The sequence below is a fragment of the Puma concolor genome, chromosome C2 (genome assembly GCF_028749965.1).
Source record: "Puma concolor isolate L17-30 chromosome C2, mPumCon1.1.hap2, whole genome shotgun sequence".
Classification (NCBI taxonomy): domain Eukaryota; kingdom Metazoa; phylum Chordata; class Mammalia; order Carnivora; family Felidae; genus Puma; species Puma concolor.
In genome coordinates this window covers 6,391,843-6,412,417 of record NC_141675.1, presented here as the reverse complement: position 1 = coordinate 6,412,417, position 20,575 = coordinate 6,391,843, and the positions used below count along the sequence as shown (strand labels likewise).

Below are 20,575 nucleotides of genomic sequence, written 5' to 3'. Positions count from 1 at the left end.
AGACTTCTGAGATGCCCCAGCCCGGCTCTGGACAGTTCAGCCTGGGTGAACGTTCTTCTGCCCTAGGTGGACGTACTAGATAGCCTCCGGTCCTTCCTCAGCCTGACTGCTCCCTCTGAACACATCCTGCCTCACCCCATGTGTCTCTCTCAGAGATGGCCCATTTCTGGGTACAAGTCCTCACACGTGGTCTGACACAGAGTGAGGCGAGGAATCTGTGTCCTTGTGTTTGTTTTTAGTGCCTCGGGGCTTTGGCCACCCTGGCCTCGGGCCCTGGGGAGAATCTAGCTCCTTCTGATCCGCTCCAATGAGAGGAGGTCTCTGGCCGGGGACCCCTGAGCTCACTGGGCCACAGCAGCTGTAAGCTCGATGAGCATATGGGCACTTAGGGCTTTCGCATTCCACAGGCCAGGGATGAAATCCCAGCTCCTTCCTGTAACTGTTGTGTGGCCCTGAGCAAGTTGGTTACCTTCCTGAGGCTCAAGTATCCTTCTCAGTTAAAGGGATAATAGATGAGCGCCTACTGAACAGGGTGCTGTCATGACACGCTGAGACAGTATGTAACGGGGTTAGCAGCCCGCCTGGTCCTTCCGAAGGGCTCAATAAATGTAAGCCACGTAGGGGGGATGCGAGAGAGGTAAGGGGGGTAATGCGTGCGGTACGAGGGGCCTAGGGTGGAGGATGAGTCTGGAAGGGCGGTCTGCGGACATTGGCCCGCATCGCCACAGGCAGCTGGGAAGAACCTCTTCCCTCCACGGCCTGCCTGGATTGGGCCTCTCAACTCTACTCGTCCTGCAGGGTCCCTAAGTACCCGCCAGCCCCGCCCCACCCCACCCCACGATCGCCCCGCCCCACGATCGCCCCGCCCTTCGGCCGGCCCCGCCCCTCCAGGCCCCGCCCTCTGCTCCCCACCCGCCCCGCCCCTCACAACACCTGCACGGCCAGGGCTCACCTAAAGACACGCTGCTGATGGTGTAGCCCACCAAGGCCTGGGACACGCCGAAGCGGAAGAACAGGTACTGGTGAAAGGTGTTGACGAAGGCTGTCCCGAAGCCGAAGATGATCAGCCCCAGCAGCGACATCAGGATGGTGGGGTAGCGGCCCAGCCTGCGGGCGGTCGAAGGGAGGCTGCGCCTAGCCTAGCGCGAGGGCCTCCCTGGCTCGCCCAGCACGACACCCAGGGCCAGGCCTTGAGTGCCCCTACCCTCTCCTTCCCCAGCTTGAGCCTCTAGCTCTGAATGCACTCACTTGTCACTCATGAGTCCGAAGATGAGGGACCCGGTCAGGACGCCCGCGGTGAACATGGTCTGCATGCTCTCCGAGTTCTGCTCCTTGCCACACACCAAGTCAAACTGGGGGGTTTATACAGGATTGGCTACAGGTCTCCACCCAGGGCCAGCCTTCTGGGTCTAGAGACTACACCCCCTCTACCCCGCCCCCAACCCCCAGGTGGGCCTTTAGGCAGAAGAGGCCTGGGTCAGGGACAGGCAACCGGGCCTGCAGCAGCGTGCCTCAGGTGTCACCTCTGCATTCTACCCGGCACCTGGCAGACTCTGGGAGTGAGGCCTGGAGAGAGGGGACCAGAGGCCCAGGCCAAAATGGGGAAGAGGCCGAGAGGGAACTGAGCAAAGACGGGAATCACTGAAGACCCTTTCCCAAGTACAGATATCAGGCCTCAGTCTAGAGATTCCAGTTGGGCAGGTCTGTGCAGTGAAGGGCCCCGCTTGCAGCTCGGGCTGAGAAACCCTGTAGGAGGAGCCCGATGAAAGCTGCTTCTTCCCCGGGGTTCTCCATCTTGTGTGAGTTCAGGGGGCAGGGCCTCGACTACAGAAGCAGCTCCCTGGACAGATGGCAAGGCCTGCCGCCTGACATTTGCCTCTGCACCCAAATCCGCTCCCGCTTCCCGGAGAAGACAGCTGAAGCCAGGGCTGGACAACAGGACCCTGAGGTTCTGCCCTCACTCTGCCTCTGCGGGGTGACCTCGGGCCAGTCCCTTCCCCTCCCCGGGCCTCAGTTTCCCCACCTGCTCAATGAGGGTGAGGGCACATCTCTGGGCCTGTGGGTAGCTATAGACAACTCAGGAGAAGGCACACCTCATTGACCAGTGATCGCTTCTTGGTGTCAGGGTAGATCCACCCATCTTGGCACGACTCTGTGTGGTTGAGGCCAAACTGGATGATAGAATCCAGGTCCCAGGCTACGGGCAAGTACATGAGGCACGTCTGGAAACTTCCATTGGGTTCTCGGGGCAGGGTCAGGTTCATCTGCTCAGCCTCTGTGAGGTTGGGGCCCACTGCTAGGATCCAGCTGGTATTACAATAGGGCTTCTGGGCTGTGAGCACGAAGACGTCGGCAGAGATAAGGAAGGCCCACAGGATGTTGGGGATGAAGGTGAGGACCACCAGTCTCCGCTGGAATGTGCCGAACTCCCCCACCGCATCCAGGACGTGGGCAAACTTGTCATCCTGGTTGGCTTCTGTGGCCCTCAGTCTGCGTAGCAGCATCTCCAGAGACCAGGAATTGGAGTGTTCTTGTGCCTCGCGCTGGTGCAAGTTCTTGGAAGGGTGGTGGGATCTGTGTTTTACCTTGCAGTTGCTTTCTCCTGACATCTGTTCCAAGAAAGGATGCCACTCAGGGACTGCTGCTACCACTTCCCAGACACGAGAGACTGGAATGGGAGCCACTGGTCAGAAATGGGCCTCTCTGTCTTGCAATAGTTTGGATTCGGCCTTGATGTTCTCTGTAGCTCCCTCCTTAGCTTATGAAGTTTCTCAGTCAACATCATTTGTCCCCCATGAGCCCCACCCACCCCTGATTTTCAGTACGCTGAGGGTTTTTTAAACATTTGAGAAAGTGTCACTTCTGTTGTCATGAGTAAGTTCTGAGAAGCTTTGGTCTCCCACAGCTTTCCCAGAACTGAAACTTTGTTGACACACACAGGGAGGCACTGACAGTCTTGCAAAAGTACGAGAGGTCTCCAGGGACAATTCCTTCAAAAACAAACAAACAACACCCCCTCCCCGCAACCCCCCCCCCCCCCCCATATCTGGACCAAGAGTTGCCAGGAAACTGAGGCCAAGGTAGGTGGCTGGAAGCCTTGATCACAGAGATAGGGAGCCAAGCCTGGGCACCAGCAACATAGAGCCAAACTGGAAAGGCAGGTAAGGGAAGGCAGTGCGGGGCAGGGACGGGGGGGTGGGTAGCAATTCTGACTGTAAGGAGATTTATTACCTTGGAACAGCAGCGAGGTGGGAAACGATGCTTAAAACTGTGTTGAGCTGAAATCCTCAGTGGAGCTGAAAGAGCTCCTGGGTTGGGCCCCAGCAGAAGCAGAAAGAAGCCTTCTCTGTTAAGCCTGCACAGATTACAATCAAGCAAAGAGTTCAAAAAGAAAGATTACGAAAGTCGTGAGAAGGCAATCCATTCTGAAACAACAGCTCCTGGCTGCAGGTGTCGGAACGGTCAGTTACGCGGTATAGAGCCACTGTCATACACAGTTCTCAAAGCAATGAAAGTCGTAATTACAGGGTGGACCCACGACAAGAATTGACAAAAAGCAGACATTTTCGGAGGGCAGACGCTGAGCTTCTAAATGAAACAGAAACACTAAACGGAAGACTGCTGAGTCAGATTTGATGCAAAGAATTAGGGAACTGGAACATATAGCCAAAATGTGAAACAGAGGCCCAAAGACTCAAGAGATACAAGGTTTCCCATGCATGGAGACATAGAGAAGCAAAATCTCAAGAGAGAAAAGCAATGCATTTTCTAAAACTTGGAAAACATGAATCCATAGTCTCAGGAAATAGTACGTCCCAAGCAGGATCAATAAAAAAGAAACCCACGGCTACGCACATTGCAATGAAGCTATAGAAGGCATCAGTGACAAAGGTCTTCGAAAACGTCTAGAGAGAAGACAGATCACTGACGAACGACCGGCGGTGGTCGCCTTCTGTTAAACAAAAGTGGATAATCAAGAAGGAAACCAGAAGAGAGTGAAAGTCTTTAGGAAAAAAGAAAATAATAGCCAAGCTAGAATTGTTGACTCATCAAAATTATCTGTCAAGAATGGGGTAAAATCAAGACAGGTATAGCTGGTCAAAAATTGAGGGAGCATTCATGTAAAAGACCTGATTTAATGGAGTTTCTAAAAAAGTAAGGAGGAGGAAAACTATTGCAGGAGAATAGCCTCAGAAACAATGAGCAATCAAAAAAGGTAAACATGTAAGCCAATCCAAATATTGATTGTCTTAAATAATAAAGATCCTGTCCATTTGTGGAATTAAAAAAAAAAAAAACATGACAACACGATGGACAACAACAAAATATGTCAGGAAGGGGACAATCAGAGCCAAAATATCCCTTTCTATTGTTTGGGATGTAGGACAGAGAAACCAAAAATTCAAATTTACATATGCATGATAAACTTTAAAGGACAACCACTCCAATGATATACCCAGAGAACAGTAGTGGGAAAAGGTGGATGAAAGGGGAAAACAAATACAAACCGTCAATCCAAAAGAAGTTAAGGAAAGAGGAAAAAAAACAAAAAAACAAAAGGGTGGCAATCATTGAGACTGGAAAAATGAGACACAGTACATTGATTATCACTAGTTTAAAAAGAGGTGGTTGGATTGAGCCTTTTAAAAGTCAAATTCATACGCTGTTTTTCCAGAGGGTGACCAGTATTTTCCAATTCTCCCAGAACACACCCAGTTCACGTCTGTTGTGCTGGTATAATGACTCATAGTGTCCCCTTAACCCCTCATAAAAGTTTTGATTTGTATGACCATTTGGTCACCCCGAGAGAAGGCACGTGTAAAGCATAAGCATGAAAGGTTGAGGGTAAGAGGATGGAAAAAGTTACATTAGGCAAACATTCATTTAAAAAAAGCTGATTTAGGGGCGCCTGGGTGGTTCAGTTTATTGAGTGACTGATTCTTGGTTTTGGCTCAGGTCACGATCTCACGATTTGTGAGTTTCAGCCGCGCATCAGGCTCTGTGCTGAGTGTGAAGGCTGCTTAGGATTCTCTCTCTCTCTCTCTCTCTCTCTCCCCCCCCCCCGCCTCCGTCTCTCAGTTGCACTCTCTCTCTCTCAAATAAAATGAAAGAAACAAAGAAAGCTGACTTAGCTACATTACTATCAGACAAAATAAAAAGATAACGCATCATTTGGAATAGAGGGATTCCTTATCTAAAGATAAAAGTTCAGTATACCACAAGCGTGAATTTTAAATATATATGAACCTAACAAATGTCTTCAAATATGGAAAGCAATAATCGGTATAACAGGAGAAATTGACAGCTCATCAATATCATGATGAGAAATTTCAATGCACCTTTTGTTTTATAAGTTTATTTATTTATTTATTTGCTTATTTTGAGAGAGAGAGAGCGAGAGCACACGTGAGTGGGGGAGGGGGGCAGAAGGAGGAAGAAGACAGAATCCTAAGCGGTCTCCATGTCAGTACAGAGCCCAACCCAGGGCTCGATCCCACAAAAGGTGAGGTCATGACCCGAGCTGAAATCGAAAGTCGGATGCTAAGCCACTCAGGCACCCCTTCAAGGGGTCAAATATACAAAAACTTAGTAAAGATATAGATTGTTTGAATCACACAATTAATGAGATTTTTCTAATGGCCATTTGTGAAAGTCTGCATCTAACCACTAGAGAACACCCATTTTTCTCATGCCTCCTGGGAGCATTTGCAAAACTTTATCATGTACTAGGCAATAAAGGAAGCCTCAACAAATGTCAAAGAATAGTCAAAATTGTCTTGTGACTACCACACAATTAAATTAGAAGTCACTAACAAACAGCTTAATGGCTTAATTTAGAATTCTTGTATATTTTGGGGGGTGCACGGGTGGCTCAGTCATTTGAGCATCTGACTCTTTTATTTTTAAAAAAATTTTTAAATGTTTATTTATTTTTGAGAGAGAGACAGAGACAGAGTGTGAGCGGGGAAGGGCCAGAGAGAGAGGGAAACACAGAATCAGAAGCAGGCTCCAGGCTCTGAGCTGTCAGCACAGAGCCCGACTCGGGGCTCAAACTCACAAACCGTGAGACCATGACCTGAGCCGAAGTCGGACACTTAACTGACTAACCACCCACGCGCCCCAAGCATCTGACTGTTGATTTCAGCTCAGCTCATGATCCCAGGGTCGTGGGATTGAGCCCCACACCAGGCTCTGAACTGGGGGCATGAAGCCTGCTTAAGATTTTCTCTCACTCTCCCTCGGCTTCTCCCTCGCTCATGCATGTGCTGGGGCGTGCTCGCTCTCTCTCTCTCTCTCTCTCAAAAAATAAAAATAAAAAAATAAAAGAATTCTTGTATATTTTCCATACATTTGTAATACAGTTGTAGTTACTTGTCAGAATCTGCCTTCTATCCTGGGACTTCTTGGTCTCCTAAATGATTTTTTTTTTAAATTTACGTATGTTAAGCTTCACTCTTTGCTCTTTAAAGTCCTATGGGTTTTGACAAATGCACAGGGTCATGTACCCACTATGACACCATAGAGTATCATGCCAAAATTTCACTGCCCTAAAAAAAATTCCCGTGTTCTACCTATTAAATCCCTTTCCCTCCTCTCACACCCCTGGCAACCATTGACCTTTTTACTGTATATCTTACCTTTCCAGAATGCCAGATAGCTGGAATCATAGAGTACATAGCTTTTCCAACTGGCTTCTGTCACTTAGCAATATGCACTTTAAGGGTGATCCATAAATTTTCATAGCTTGATAGCTCTTTTTTTTTTTTTTTTAATTTTTAATGTTTATTTTTGAGAGAGAGAGAGACAGAGCATGCGCGGGAGAAGGGCAGAGAAAGAGGGAGACACAGAATCCGGAGCAGGCTCCAGGCTCCCAGCTGTTAGCCCAGAGCCTGACGCAGGGCTGGGGCTCGAACTCACAAGCCGGGAGATCATGACCTGAAGCGAAGTCGGATGCTTAACTGACTGAGCCACCCAGGTGCCCCATAGCTCTTTTTTTTTTTTTTTTTTTTTTTTTAATCACTGAGTTATATTCTGCTATATCTACTTACCACGGTTTGTTTCACCATTCACTTATTGAAGGACATCTTGGCGGTTCCAGTGTTTGGCAATTGTGAATAAAGCTGCTATAAATATTCGCATGCAGGTTTTTGTGTGAATACAGTTTTCAGATCGGTTGGGTAAATACCTAAGAACACGGGTCAGTGGCTGCATCAGTTTGCACTCCCACCAGCAAGGAACGAAAATGCTTGTTTGTCTCCATCCTTGCCAGAAATTGGTGTTGTCAGTGTTTCGGATTTTAGCCACTCTAATAGATGTGTAATGTTATCTCATTCTTTTCAACTGTGAGGGGTGCCTGGGTGGCTCAGTCGGTCTGACTTCAGCTCAGGTCACGATCTCATGGCTCCTGAGTTCGAGCCCCGCGTCCGCCTCTGTGCTGACAGCTCGGATCCTGGAGCCTGCTTCGGATTCTGTCTCCCCCCTCTCTCTGCCCCTCTGCCTCTCAAAAGTAAATAAACATTAATTCTTTTAAACGGTGGTTCCCTAATGACAAATAATGTTGTGTATCTTTCCATGTTTATTTGCCCTCTGTATACCTTCTTTGGGGGACTATCACTTCAGATTTTTTGCTCATTTTTAAATTGGGGTATTTGTTTTCTTATTCTTGAGTTATGAATTTTTTGTATATTTTGGATACAAGCCTTTTTATTAGGTATGTGTTTTTGCAAATATCTTTTCCAGTCCGTGGCTTGCCTCTTTATTCTCTTAACAGCATCTTTTGTAGAGCCGAAGTTTTTAATTTTAATAAAGTCCAACATACCAATTTTTTTCTTTCATAGATTCTGTTTTCAGTACTGTACCTAAAAATTCATTGCCTGGGGCGCCTGGGTGGTGCAGATGGTTAAGTGTCCGACTCTTGATTTCAGCTCAGGTTATGATCTCAGGGTTTGTGAGTTGGAGCCCCATGTTGGGCTCTGTGCTGACAGTGTGCTTGGGATTCTCTCTCTCTCCTCTCTCCTCTCTCTCTGCCCCTACCCTACTTGCTCTCTCTCTCTCAAAATAAATAAACTTAAAAACCTTTTTAAAAAATCATTGCCAAACCTAAGATCACCTAGATTTTCTTCTTCGTTTTCTTCTAGAAGATTTATAGTTTTGTGTTTTACATTTAGGCCTATGATCCACTGAGTTCATTTTTGTAAAGGGTGTAAAATCTATATTTAAAGGTTTTTGTTTTCTTTTTTTTTTTTTTTTTTTTTTTGAGAGAGACAGAGACAGTGCGAGTGAGGGAGGGGCAGAGAAGGGGAGAGAGAATCCCAAGCAGGCTCTGCACTGTCAGCACAGAGCCTGATGTGGGGCTCAAACCTATGAAACTGTGAGATCGTGACCTGATCCAAAATGGAGTTGGGGGGTGCCTGGGTGGCTCAGTCGGTTAAACATCTGAATTTGGCTCAGGTCATGATCTCACGGACTGTGGGTTTGAGCCCCGCGTCCGGCTCTGCACTGACAGCTCAGAGCCTGGAGCCTGCTTCAGATTCTGTGTCTCCCTCTCTCTCTGCCCTAATCCATTAGCATCCTGTCTCTGTCTCTCTCAAAAATAAATAAACATTAAAAAAATAATAATAATAAAAATAAATAAAAACTTAAAAAGATTTTTTTTTAAATTTTTTTTCAACGTTTATTTATTTTTGGGACAGAGAGAGACAGAGCATGAACGGGGGAGGGGAAGAGAGAGAGGGAGACACAGAATCGGAAACAGGCTCCAGGCTCTGAGCCGTCAGCCCAGAGCCCGACGTGGGGCTCGGACTCACGGACCGCGAGATCGTGACCTGGCTGAAGTCGGACGCTTAACCGACTGCGCCACCCAGGCGCCCCAACCTGCTGCATTTTTTGTTGTGATTTGTATTGAACCCTTAGGTCAAGTTGGGAAGAATCGACATCTTTTTTTTTTTTTAATGTAATTTTTAAAAAATGTTTATTTGTTTTTGAGACAGAGGGAGACAGAGCATGAGTAGGAGAGGGGCAGAGAGCAAAGGAGACACAGAATCTGAAACAGGTTCCAGGCTCTGAGCTGTCAGCCCAGAGCTGGACCCGGGGCTCGAACCCACAAACCGTGAGATCATGACCTGGGCCCAAGTCAGACGCTCAACCGACTGAACCACCCAGGCACCCCAGAAACTGACATCTTAATAACAATATTGGGTCTTCTAATCCATGAACATGGAATATCTAAATCTATATCTATATATATATTTTAAAATGTTTATTTATTTTTGAGAGAGTGCAAGTCGGGGAGGGGTAGAGAGAAGGTGGACAGAGGATCTAAAGCAAGCTCGGTGCTGACAGGATGACAGCAGCGAGGCTGATGTGGGGCTCGAACTTACGGACCACGAGCTCATGACCTGAGATGAAGCTGGACGCTCAACCAACTGAGTCACCCAGGTGTGCTTATCTATATATATTTTTTAAGTCCTATAAATATATATATGATATATATGATTTAAAAAACATATATATATGATTTTAAAAACTTGCGAATACTTCAGAAGTCAAAGAAGATGTCATAATGGAAATTTTAAAATATTTACAAATGAGTCATAATGAGTGATAACTTATTAAAACTTGTGGGTGGTATAAAAGACGGTCCTCTGTGGGATTTTCTATTGAAAATCAGAAGACTGAAAATAAACAAAATGCCCATCATAAAGAGAACAATAGAATAAATCCAAATAAGTAAAGGAAGGAGATAATACAGTTAAGACAGAGATAAATAGAAATAAAGAATATAATAAGAAATGGGGCATGTGGGTGGCTCAGTCGGTTAAGTGTCTGACTCTTGGTTTTGGCGCAGGTCATGATCTCATGGTTTTGTGGGTTCGAGCCCTCCATCGGGCTCCGTGTTGGACACATGGAGCTTGCTTGGGATTCTCTCTCTCTCTCTCTCTGTTTCTATCTCTGTCCCTCCCCCACTCACACTGTCTCTGTCTCTCTCAAAGTAAATAAATAAACTTAAAAAATACACATATATATAATAAGAGAATCAATAAAGTCCAAAATTGGTTCTTTAAGTAGATGAGTAAGTTAGACAATTAAATAAAAATTAAAAACCAGAAAGTACAATAGAGCTTTTACATATGAAAGAAAAAGGAATATAAAGGTACAGCAAAATTAAAAATATTAGCCAAATGCTAATATCAACTTTATGTCAATGAATTTGAAACTTCGATGAATTAAATTCCTAAGACAAAAGGAATCCAATGGACTCCAGAATACATAGAAAGGCTTACAAGTTCTACAATGATGGAAGAAATGAAAGCAGAAGTTAAGAATCTTGTCACAAAGAAAACACTAGACCTAAAATGTTTTTCAGGAGGTCTACCAAACATTTATGAAACAGATCATTCCAGTTTTTGTTTTTTTTTTTTTCTTTCAGGAACTAAGTAGAGAGATCATTCTAACTTCAGTAACAAAACTAGAAAACTACAGTACAACCGTGGAAATTTTAGATCCATTTCATTCATAAAAATAAATGTAAAAACTCTAAGTACAATGTTAGTAAATCAAATTCGATAGTGTATAAATAGGGAAAATATACCATGATCAAGTGACTTTCAAACGAGGAATGCAAAGGGGCGCCTGGGTGGCTCAGTCAGTGAAGCGTCTGACTTTGGCTCAGGTCACGATCTTATGGTTCGTGGGTTTGAGCCCCACGTCGAGTTCTGTGCTGACAGTTCAGAGCCTGGAGCCTGCTTTGCATTCTGTGTCTCCTTCTCTCTCTATCCCTCTCCTGCTTGTGTCTGTCTCTGTCTCTCAAAAATAAATAAATGTTAAAAAAAAAAACTTAAACTGGGAATGCAAAGATGGTTTTACTATTAGAAAATACATAAATACTTACACTTAATAGATTAAAAGAGAAAAGCCATATGATCATGTTTAGAGACACAGAAAATGCATTTGATAAAGTTCAATGCTAATTCATGATTTTTTTAAAAATCCTAGACAAAAATTGGATTTTTTTTAATCCAATAAAGAGAATCTACCCTCCTTCCCAAAAATATCCCAAAGGGGAAGCTTTAGAATTATTCCCTTTAAAAATTAAAGGGAAGACAAAAGTGTCCACAATCACCCATTCAATATGGTGCTGACAGCCCTAGCCAGTGCAATCAGATAAAGAGAAATTGAAAGCATAAAGATTAGAAAGAAGAAAATAAAACCCCAAAGAATCTATAAATAATTAGAAACAAAAGGAGAAATTAGCAAGCTAGCTGAGTATAATGTGAATATGTAAAAGTCAGTTACAGGCGGGCACCTGGGTGTCTCAGTCAGTTAAGAGTCCAACTCTTGGTTTCGGCACAGGTCGTGATCTCACGGTTCGTGAGATTGAGTCCCGGGTTGGGCTCTGTGCCGACGGCATGGAGCCTGCCTGGGATTCTCTCTCTCGCTCTCTGCCTCTTTCCCTCTCTCAAAATAAAAACCATCTTTTTAAAAAGTCAATTAATTACCTGTCTGTAAACCCCAAACCATTAAATTTGTAAAAATATACCATTTTAATGGGTAAATGTTCAAATTCACTTGACATTAGAGAAATGCAAATTACAATAATACTAAGATAACATTTTTTCCCTATCAGATTGGCAAAAATTAAACATTATGACGACGCATTTTGTCAGTGAGGCCGTGAGGAAACAAATTCCTGTTGCTGATGGGAATGCAAACTGGCACAAGCCTTCTGCAGGATAATTTGGCAACTCCTACTATTGACCCAGCAACCCAGCCACGCTGAGTTGCTTAAATCTCGCGTGTTCTTCTAGGACCTGCGTGTGTGACTGGTCCTCAGCTGGCTTCTGGGAGCTGAGTCCTGGGCTACAAACTGATAAGAGTATTTTACATGCTTGGAGCTTTGAACCACCCTGTACCAGCCCGTCTAGGCGTCTTGTGCCTTATGGGAAACATACCCTTCCTTCCTAAGGGCTGAAATTGAGTAATGAAGTTTCAGTAACTACAGTCAATCATGAAGGTGCTGTGTGCCTATGTGACCAACCCCAGTAAAAACCTCAGTTCTCAAGCTCAAGGAAGTTTTTCTGGCAGAAAACACTTATGTTGCCACTGTTCATTGCTGGGGAGTAAGGACATCGTGCGTAATTCTGCTGGAAGAGTACTGTGGGAAGCCGGTGCCTGGTTGCCCCAGCCTGCACCCAATGCATCTTTCCCCTTTACTGACCTTGCTTTGTATCTCTTTGCCGTAATCATTTTAGCTGTGAGTATAACAATTTCTGAGGCCTATGAGTGCAGGAAATCACAGAACTGGGGGTGGTCTTAGAGACCACTGACACTTGACGGAACTATAGATGCACTTACTTTTTGACTCAGCAATCCCACTTCTAGGAATTTACTCTGCAGATACACTTCTGATGGTAAGAAAATACATAGGTGCGAGATTACTCACTGCAGCTTTGATGGTATTACGAAATATTGGGAACAACATCAATGTCCATACGTAGGAGAGTGGTTGAATAAATGATGGTGTATCTGCCCAGTGGAATATTATGCAGCTGTAAAAAAGAAAGAGGAAACTTTCTATGAACTCATGGAATGATTTCCAGGCCATACTGGTCAGCAAAAAAAGCAATGTGCTCAAGAATATGTATTGTATGCTACCCTTTTATAATAAACGGAGATATAAGGTGATATAAGGTGTATGCTCATTTGTGGGGAAAAAAAGATACAGGGCAGGTAAGTCGCAAGCTAATGAGATTGTGTATCTATGAGAGTGAACAGATGGAAACAGGTGAAGGGGCTGAAGGGAAGAAGGGGAGGGACACTTCTCTAAGTATAGCTTTTTTTTTTTTAACAAAAGGAAAGTAGATACATTATTGTCGTTATTAATAACAGCTTATAATTGTAGTTTTTATAGTTTACAAACATTGTCATGTTCATTACATCATTTCCCCCCATCTTCCTTTGCCCACTTATTTTTCTCCAGAGAGCTTGTTGCCGTCTGGTTTCCAGTTTGTATATTTATATAGCTATGTATGTATTTATTTATTTTAAAGTTTTAAATGTTATTGAAATCCAAGTTAGCTAACATATAGCGTACTGGATGATTGCAGGAGTAGGATTTAGCGATTTATCACTTACATAGAACACCCCGTGCTCATCCCAACAAGTGCCCTCCTTAATGCCCATCCCCCAATTAGCCCATCCCCCCACCCAACACCTCTCCAGCAACCCTCAGTTTGTTCTCTGTGTTTAAGAGTCTCTTATAGTTTGCCTTCTTCTCTGTTCTTATTTTTCCCTCCCTTCCCCTACATTCATGAGTTTTGTTTCTTAAATTCCACATATGAGTGAAAATATATGGTATCTGTCTTTCTCTGACTGACTCATTTCACTTAGCATAATACCCTCCAGTTCCATCCATGTTGTTGCAAATGGCAAGATTTCATTCTTTTTCATTGCCGAGTAGTATTCCATCATATATATATACCACATCTTCTTTATCCATTCATCAGTCGATGGACATTTGGGCTCTTTATATAACTTGGCTATTGTTGACAGTGCTGCTATAAACATTGGGGTGCATGTGCCCCTTCGAATCAGCATTTTTGTATCCTTTGGATAAATACATAGGAGTGCAATTGCTGGGTTGTAGGGTAGTTCTGTTTTTAACTTTTTGAGAAACCTCCATACTGTTTTCCGGAGTGGCTGCACCAGTTTGCATTCCCACCAGCAGTGCAAAAGTGTTCTCCTTTCTCTGTATCCTCACCAATCTAAGTATAGCTTTTAATAAAATTCTGACCCTTAGAACCATAGCATGTTTCACATACAACCCCTCCTTAAATAAATAATTAATCAAAAGGAATCAGGACATGGCAAAAATCCAAATGGCAAACCTAACTATTGTAAACATCATAACCACATTGAAGGGGATGGAGAAGAAAAGAATTAATCTACATAACTTTATGTCGATGATATTATAAAGCTGAAGATAAGGGGGCGCCTGGGTGGTGCAGTCGGTTAAGCGTCCGACTTCAGCTCAGGTCACGATCTTGCGGTCCGTGAGTTTGAGCCCCGCGTCAGGCTCTGAGCTGATGGCTCAGAGCCTGGAGCCTGCTTCCGATTCTGTGTCTCCTTCTCTCTCTGCCCCTCCCCCCTTCATGCTCTGTCTCTCTCTGTCTCAAAAATAAATAAACGTTAAAAAAAAATTAAAAAAAATAAATAAATAAAGCTGAAGATAAGAATTGTACAAAAATGTATTCTAGTTAGGGCATTTGTTTGTCACAGGGATATGAATTTGCAGTTCTGAAACTATCTATATACCGGAATTCAGCAAATAAGAACTATATTATAGATAAGAAGAGCTAGCTTTCTCTTAGAGAAAAGAGTTACAACCAAGGACAAAGGAAGACTAGAATGAAGACCGATGGTGTTGGACTAGACTCAGAGGCACCAGTATGAACCCATGACTTCAGATACATATTGATACATAAGAGATACGTTGGATATATATTTTGTAGCCTTGCCCATTGAGATGGCCTAGAGCAGTAACACCCTAGTAGAAATGATCACACTTAGTTCTTAGGTCTTGGTTTCCAAGTAAAAGAATGAAGGTTCTTTGGAGAAGTGGTTGGTTCCAGGGCTGGAGCAGGGAAAGTGCAAGATGAGGGGGTATGCACTGTGCTACCAGAAAGTAAGGAAGTACCCCCGAAATGACAGGAGCACATCGAAAGGACACAGAAGCCAACCAGAAGAAGTCCCCAGTAGCCAAACCTAGGACAATGTTAGCAAAAAATAAATGACTGTAATAGATTATAACCCATAGACTAAATATACCTGAGTCCGTGGTGATACAATAGTTGAATTAACAGGAGAAAAGGGACAGTTCTTTCTTACTGTAGGATTTTACATTAATAATATCGAAGGAATGATGGAAATAGAAAATCACCACCGTTGTAATTGTTGCAAGCAAGAAGCATTGAGGGCTGTATAAAACTACAGGATAAAAATAGGAGAAATAGGTATGTGCAGAGTTTCAAAGTATCTCCCCACCTGACACTTACCAACTACAAAGGGAAAATAATGACTTTATAATGAAGAAACTTGGTGGACACCACTTCAAACAAGTGATCGAAGTTAAAATCCCAGTAACGGGGCACGTTGACATCAGGTACCCCCTGATATCATGCACTAAGAAGGGTACATCAACATTTCTTGCCCAAAATGCATAGCGCTAAATACAGTCATGAGGAAACACCAAACAAATTTAGGGACATTCTACAAAATAGCTAGTTACAACTTTCCAAAAGTGTCAAAGCATGAAAGATGAAGCCCTAATTTTTTTCCAGGTCAGAGGAGACTAGGAAGACAAATCAATGCAGTGTGGGATCAGCCCAACTCTAAGGGAAGGAGCCAGGAGCAGTCCAGTCACTTGCTGCCTTCCAGCCTGGAGGTTAGGGGGTGATGGATGCCAATGGCTCTATCCATTATGGCCTTCACAAGGCCTAGAATGAAGCCACCAACTTTTACTGCGTCAGGGTCCTTATCGGCTTTGGGCTCTTAATGTGGGTCAAGAGGAATAAAAGGAAATTATGAGAATATTCAGTGGGCCGCCTACAGCAGAAACTTGGTCAGAGCCCAACTTTTATGACACGATAAGCCAAATTCCTTTAAGATAGCAACTGGAAATGTATTCCATTTCCAGGCAGTCTGACTATCAGCAGCTACAAAACCAAGCTAACACTATGCAGCTCTCATTGGAATGATATCTCAGAAAAGGAGCAACATAAGCGATTATCATTAAACAACGTCGTAGGAAACTCCGGATTCTACTAAACCATGAATAGCATTTTTTAAAAACTTTTGTCTTGATAAAATCATTTACTTGTGACTTTTCAATTTTTTTGTGTTTTGTTTTGTTTTCTAAAATTTCATCTTTGAGGGTGCCTGGGTGGCTCTGTCGGTCACGTATCCGACTTCGGCTCAGGTCACGATCTCACAGTTCATGAGGTCAAGCCCTGTGTCAGGCTCTGTGCTGACAGCTCAGAGCCTGGACCCTGCTTCAGATTCTGTCTCCCTCTCTCTCTGCCCCTCCCCCACTCACACTCTGTCCCTCTCTCAAAAATAAATAAACGTTGAAAAAAATAAATAAAATTGCATCTTTGGGGCGCCTGGCTGGCCTAGTAGGTAGAGCATGTGACTCTTGATCTTGAGGTCGTGAGTTCAAGCCCCACCTTGGGCATAGAGCTTATTTTTAAAAAGTAATAAAAATAAATAAATAAAATTGTATCTCCAACTCATTTTTTGCACAAATTTTAAAAATGGTTTCAAAAAGCCTCAACACAAGGAGTCTGCACATACCTAGGAACATAGAATATAACCAGGGATGGGGATTTTACCTTTGACTTCTTCAGGATACAATCAATCAGGAATAAAAACACAGCTCTGGAGGAGAGTATCTGTAGTGCATGCCACTTTGACTTGAACATTTTTGCAGAATTAAAAAAACAAGCATCATCAGCATAACTTCCTCTTTGATTATATTCTGTGATAAAGGTACCATGGATAATGGATTAATCTGTGTTCTTACCTGTTATTACCACTCTTTAATTGAATTAACTATCTCTGCTTCTTTAGAACCTGCACAGTAGACTATCTTTTCTTTCCTTTTTTTTTTAATGTTTTTTAAAATTTATTTTTGAGAGAGAGAGAGAGAAAGAGTGTGTGTGTGTGAGCTATGGAGGGGCAGAGGTGGGGGAGGGGACAGGGGATCCAAAATGGGCTCTGCACTGACAGCAGAGAGCCCGATGCAGGGCTTGAACACTTGAACCATGAGATCATGACCTGAGCTGAAGTCGGACACATAATAGACTGAGCCGCCCAGGTGCCCTTAGACTATCTTTTCTACATCGTGAAGTATCCATCTGCTAATTGTGGAAGCTTTCTGTGGCTGGACTTTTCCTCCATTAATTGTGTTCCCAAGAGTTTGTTCTCTTTCTTTCTTTCTTTCTTTCTTTCTTTCTTTCTTTCTTTTTTTATCCCTCTTCCATGGGAAGGGTCTTCCTTAAGCCATACTGGGGGGCCATGCTGCTGAATCAGTGGGCACTTCTGTATTGATGTTGGCAATGTTTTTTTGTCATATGACTATCAATGTTTACTGTAACTATCTGATTACTTATGCTTTATTTAGTATAATAAGCTTCCCTGAAGATTCTCATATCCTGTACCATTTTGTACTGTATATTAAAATCTTTTAACCTCATTTTAAAAAGTATTTATTTAAATAAAAGCTGGTTGTAGACAGTGGCAAGGAAGTTTGTCCAGGTGACTGTTCAAGAATAAGTTTTTAAACCAAAGTTATTCTTTATTTAAAGAGTTAAGAGTTAATGTTTCAAGCATTATTGCCTTTTCCTTTTATAATTGTAAGGTAAAGAATATAAATTTTAAATGAAAAGTTTGGGCCAAATAAAATAATTCAGGGAGATTGTATTTACTTTTTTCTTTTTTATAAGAGAGAGAGTGCAAGTCAGGGAGGGGCAGAGAGCGAAAGTCTTAAGCAGGCTACACGCTTGGTGTGGAGCCCAAGGTGGGCCTTGATCCCATGACGCTGGGATGGTGACCTGAGTCGAAATGAAGAGTTGATGTTCAACTGACTGAGCCACCCAGGTGCCACTGCATTTACTTTTTTTTTTTTTCAACGTTTATTTATTTTTGGGACAGAGAGAGACAGAGCATGAACGGGGGAGGGGCAGAGAGAGAGGGAGACACAGAATCGGAAACAGGCTCCAGGCTCTGAGCCATCAGCCCAGAGCCCGACGTGGGGCTCGAACTCACGGACCGTGAGATCGTGACCTGGCTGAAGTCGGACGCTTAACCGACTGCGCCACCCAGGCGCCCCTGCATTTACTTTTAAAATTTAAGTATATCACTCAAAAATATGTCTGTGGTACAAGGTGGAATGTTGACCAAATGAAATAATTCTTTATTAACTCACAAATGAGTTTGATGTATCACCTATGCATAAAATGAGAAACTAACCGAAGGACTGAAACAGTTATAGTTATAGTCTGGGGGAAGCAGAGCATCCAGGGGACAATCTTAAACTTTGCTCTGTTCTTAGGGGAACTACTGTGTACTTCCAGGAGCAGAGAATATAATCAGAAACAGGAATGGTTTACTTATTGTCACTGATGTGTGGCACACAAGCTACACTATGCTGAATGATAAACCTGACCACTTAAAAATGAAAATCTTAAGACTCTTAAATACAGAGAACAAACCGAGGGTCAATGGAGTGTGGGGTGGGGAGGAGGGGGAAAATGGATGATGGGCATTGAGGAGGGCACTTGCTGGGATGAGCACTGGGTGTTGTATGGAAGCGATGAACCATGGGAATCTACCCCCAAAACCAACAGTACACTTCACACACTGTTATGTTAGCCAATATGACAATAAATTATATTTTAAAAATAAAAATAAAAAGCATTCTTTTCACCCAGAAACTGTATCAAAAGCTCCTGATATGTGTTCAAACCAGGGACTAGTACAATCCTTCATCCCTCGCAACCTTTTCTATCAGAACTGTCTTACTGTAAGTAACTCAAATGTGTCCAGTTAAACTTTAATGTATGACAAAGTTTTATGTATAGTCATTGCTTATTAATAATTGTCTAACTAAGAAATGTCTAATCCAAAAGCGCTAACCCAATACATAGAAGGTACTCCGAAAAAAAAAGAAAGGAAAGAAAATCTTAAAAAAGAAAAACAAAACAAAACAAAAAAACAAGCCACAACTGACAGAATGTACTTGAAAACACATATTGCTGGGGAAATAATTAGAATCAAAATCTATAAAGTACCTTACAAATCAATAATAAAAAGTCAAGAGAAAAATGGGCAAAAGACATGAATAGGCATTTCAAGAACAGATTAATTCCGGTGGCCCACAAACGTATGAAGAAATGTTTAATCTCTTTAATAATGAGGGAAATGCAATTCAGGGCCATAATGAGATATTTACACTAGTTTGAAACTAGTGTAAGACTTAGGAAATCTGACAATACCAAGTGTTGGAGAGGGTCATCATTTCTGGCAGGATTATTCATTGTTCCGCTTTGAAAAACAATCTGGGATTGTCTTATACAGTTGAGTCTTTGCATACTTGATGACCCAGCAATTCTGCTTCCAGGTGTATACTCTGGGGAAACATTTTTATGTATGATCCAGGAAATAAATACCGAAATGTTCATGACAACATCAAATAGAAAAAATAAAAGAGCATAAATGCCCATCAACAGAAGAATGGGTAAATGGAAGCATATTTATACAATGGAATACAATACAGCAGTGAAAATGAATAAACTTTAGCTATATCCATTAAGACTTGACCATTTCTGGCTTCAAAGATGGAAGGGGATTAGGAGCCAAGCAATGCGGACAGCCTGGAAAAGCTGGAAAAGTTGAGAAAACGAATCCTCCCCTAGAGCCTCCAGAAAGGAATGGGGCCCTACTGACAGCTTGATTTTAGCCCAGTACGACCCATTTTGGACTTCTGACCTCCAGAACCATAAGGTAACAAGTTTGTGTTAAGCCACTAAGTCTGTGATAACTTGTTATAGCAGCTATCCGGAACTAATACTGTGTGTTTGTGTGTCAGGTTGGAGGGAGTGGAGGTGGAGAGAGGCTTCCCAGAGAGAATTTTGCTCTCCTCACAGAGACTGGGCTTTCAGGCATGGAGCCAGCTGTACTGGCCTTCCCCCATGGGGTCCCCTTCAGTGTCCCCCTCACGGGGCTCTGCCAGTCTGCAGGGCTCTGGAGCACCTGCTCCCTCAACTGATCCCACAGTTCCCTTGCCAGATGGACAGGCCCCAGGCAATTGGTTCTCAATATACAAAAGAGGAAACCGAGACCCAGAAAAAGGAGGTAAAACCAGGAGCAGCACTGCATCTGAGGGCAGGAAATGACCAGATGCCACCCCTGGGAACTCACACTTCCTGTGAGGGCAGCCTGTTCCTTCCACAGACTCGTCACAGCTGAACAGGCCCCTGCAGGCTCCTGTCCGCATCTGTGCTGAGAACGCAGCCCCACAATTGCCAGGTGTCATCATAATTGCCACCTTCCACCCCCACCCCCCCCTCCCCCCCCCCCCGTCCCTCCTCCCCGGAGACAGGACCACAGTCAAAGCCAGGACCCACCTGACCACAATCCAGGCCTGGCCAGACCCTTGGAAGCAGAATCCTTGGGTTCCATTGGCGGCCGGGGACGAGTGTCACAATGGGCCAGGTGGTCCGGGGGAGGGGGGGAGGAATGGTGGGGAGCAGTGTTCGACCCCAGGGCACAGCTACCGCAGACCCCAGAGACAGAATGGGGCGAGGTGGGTGGAAAACCTCCACGTGCAGCAGCCCTAGGCCTCAGCGTCGACTGTTCTGGCCCCCCCCCCCCCCCAGCACCTGCCGTCTCCAGAAACCCTACCGAGGGGAATTCTTCCACCCTTTCAGACACCACTTGCCCCTCCCCTGTCCCCGTGCCTAAGGCGGGGGGTGGGAAGGAGAGTCCAAGGAGCTGCTCCCAGACCTGAGAACAGAGG

General features: G+C 43.9%; 1 protein-coding gene and 1 pseudogene across 7 annotated transcripts in view; one reads left to right on the top strand and one right to left on the bottom strand.

The window, feature by feature from the left end:
• Nucleotides 1-20,097, bottom strand: part of SLC22A14 (solute carrier family 22 member 14) — a 30,887-nt gene extending 10,790 nt beyond the window's left edge. For 5 of the 7 annotated variants that reach the window (XR_015255956.1, XR_015255959.1, XM_086720457.1 and 2 more), the window contains exons 1-6: nt 19,978-20,097; nt 12,355-12,548; nt 3,232-3,355; nt 2,094-2,609; nt 1,249-1,352; nt 953-1,107 (exon numbers count right to left, since the gene is read on the bottom strand). Coding sequence is in view for 3 of the 7 variants with exons in the window: in XM_086720457.1 (XP_086576583.1) it covers nt 953-1,107; nt 1,249-1,352; nt 2,094-2,609 (775 nt within the window). In the remaining 4 variants the exon portion in view is untranslated. Of the gene's footprint in view, nt 1-952; nt 1,108-1,248; nt 1,353-2,093; nt 2,610-3,231; nt 3,356-12,354; nt 12,549-16,388; nt 16,544-19,977 lie in introns of those variants that run through there. The other 2 variants (XR_015255957.1, XR_015255958.1) reach the window with 2 other exon arrangements.
• Nucleotides 14,703-15,755, top strand: LOC112850077 (small integral membrane protein 19 pseudogene; annotated as a pseudogene).
• Nucleotides 20,098-20,575: the final 478 nt, after the last annotated feature.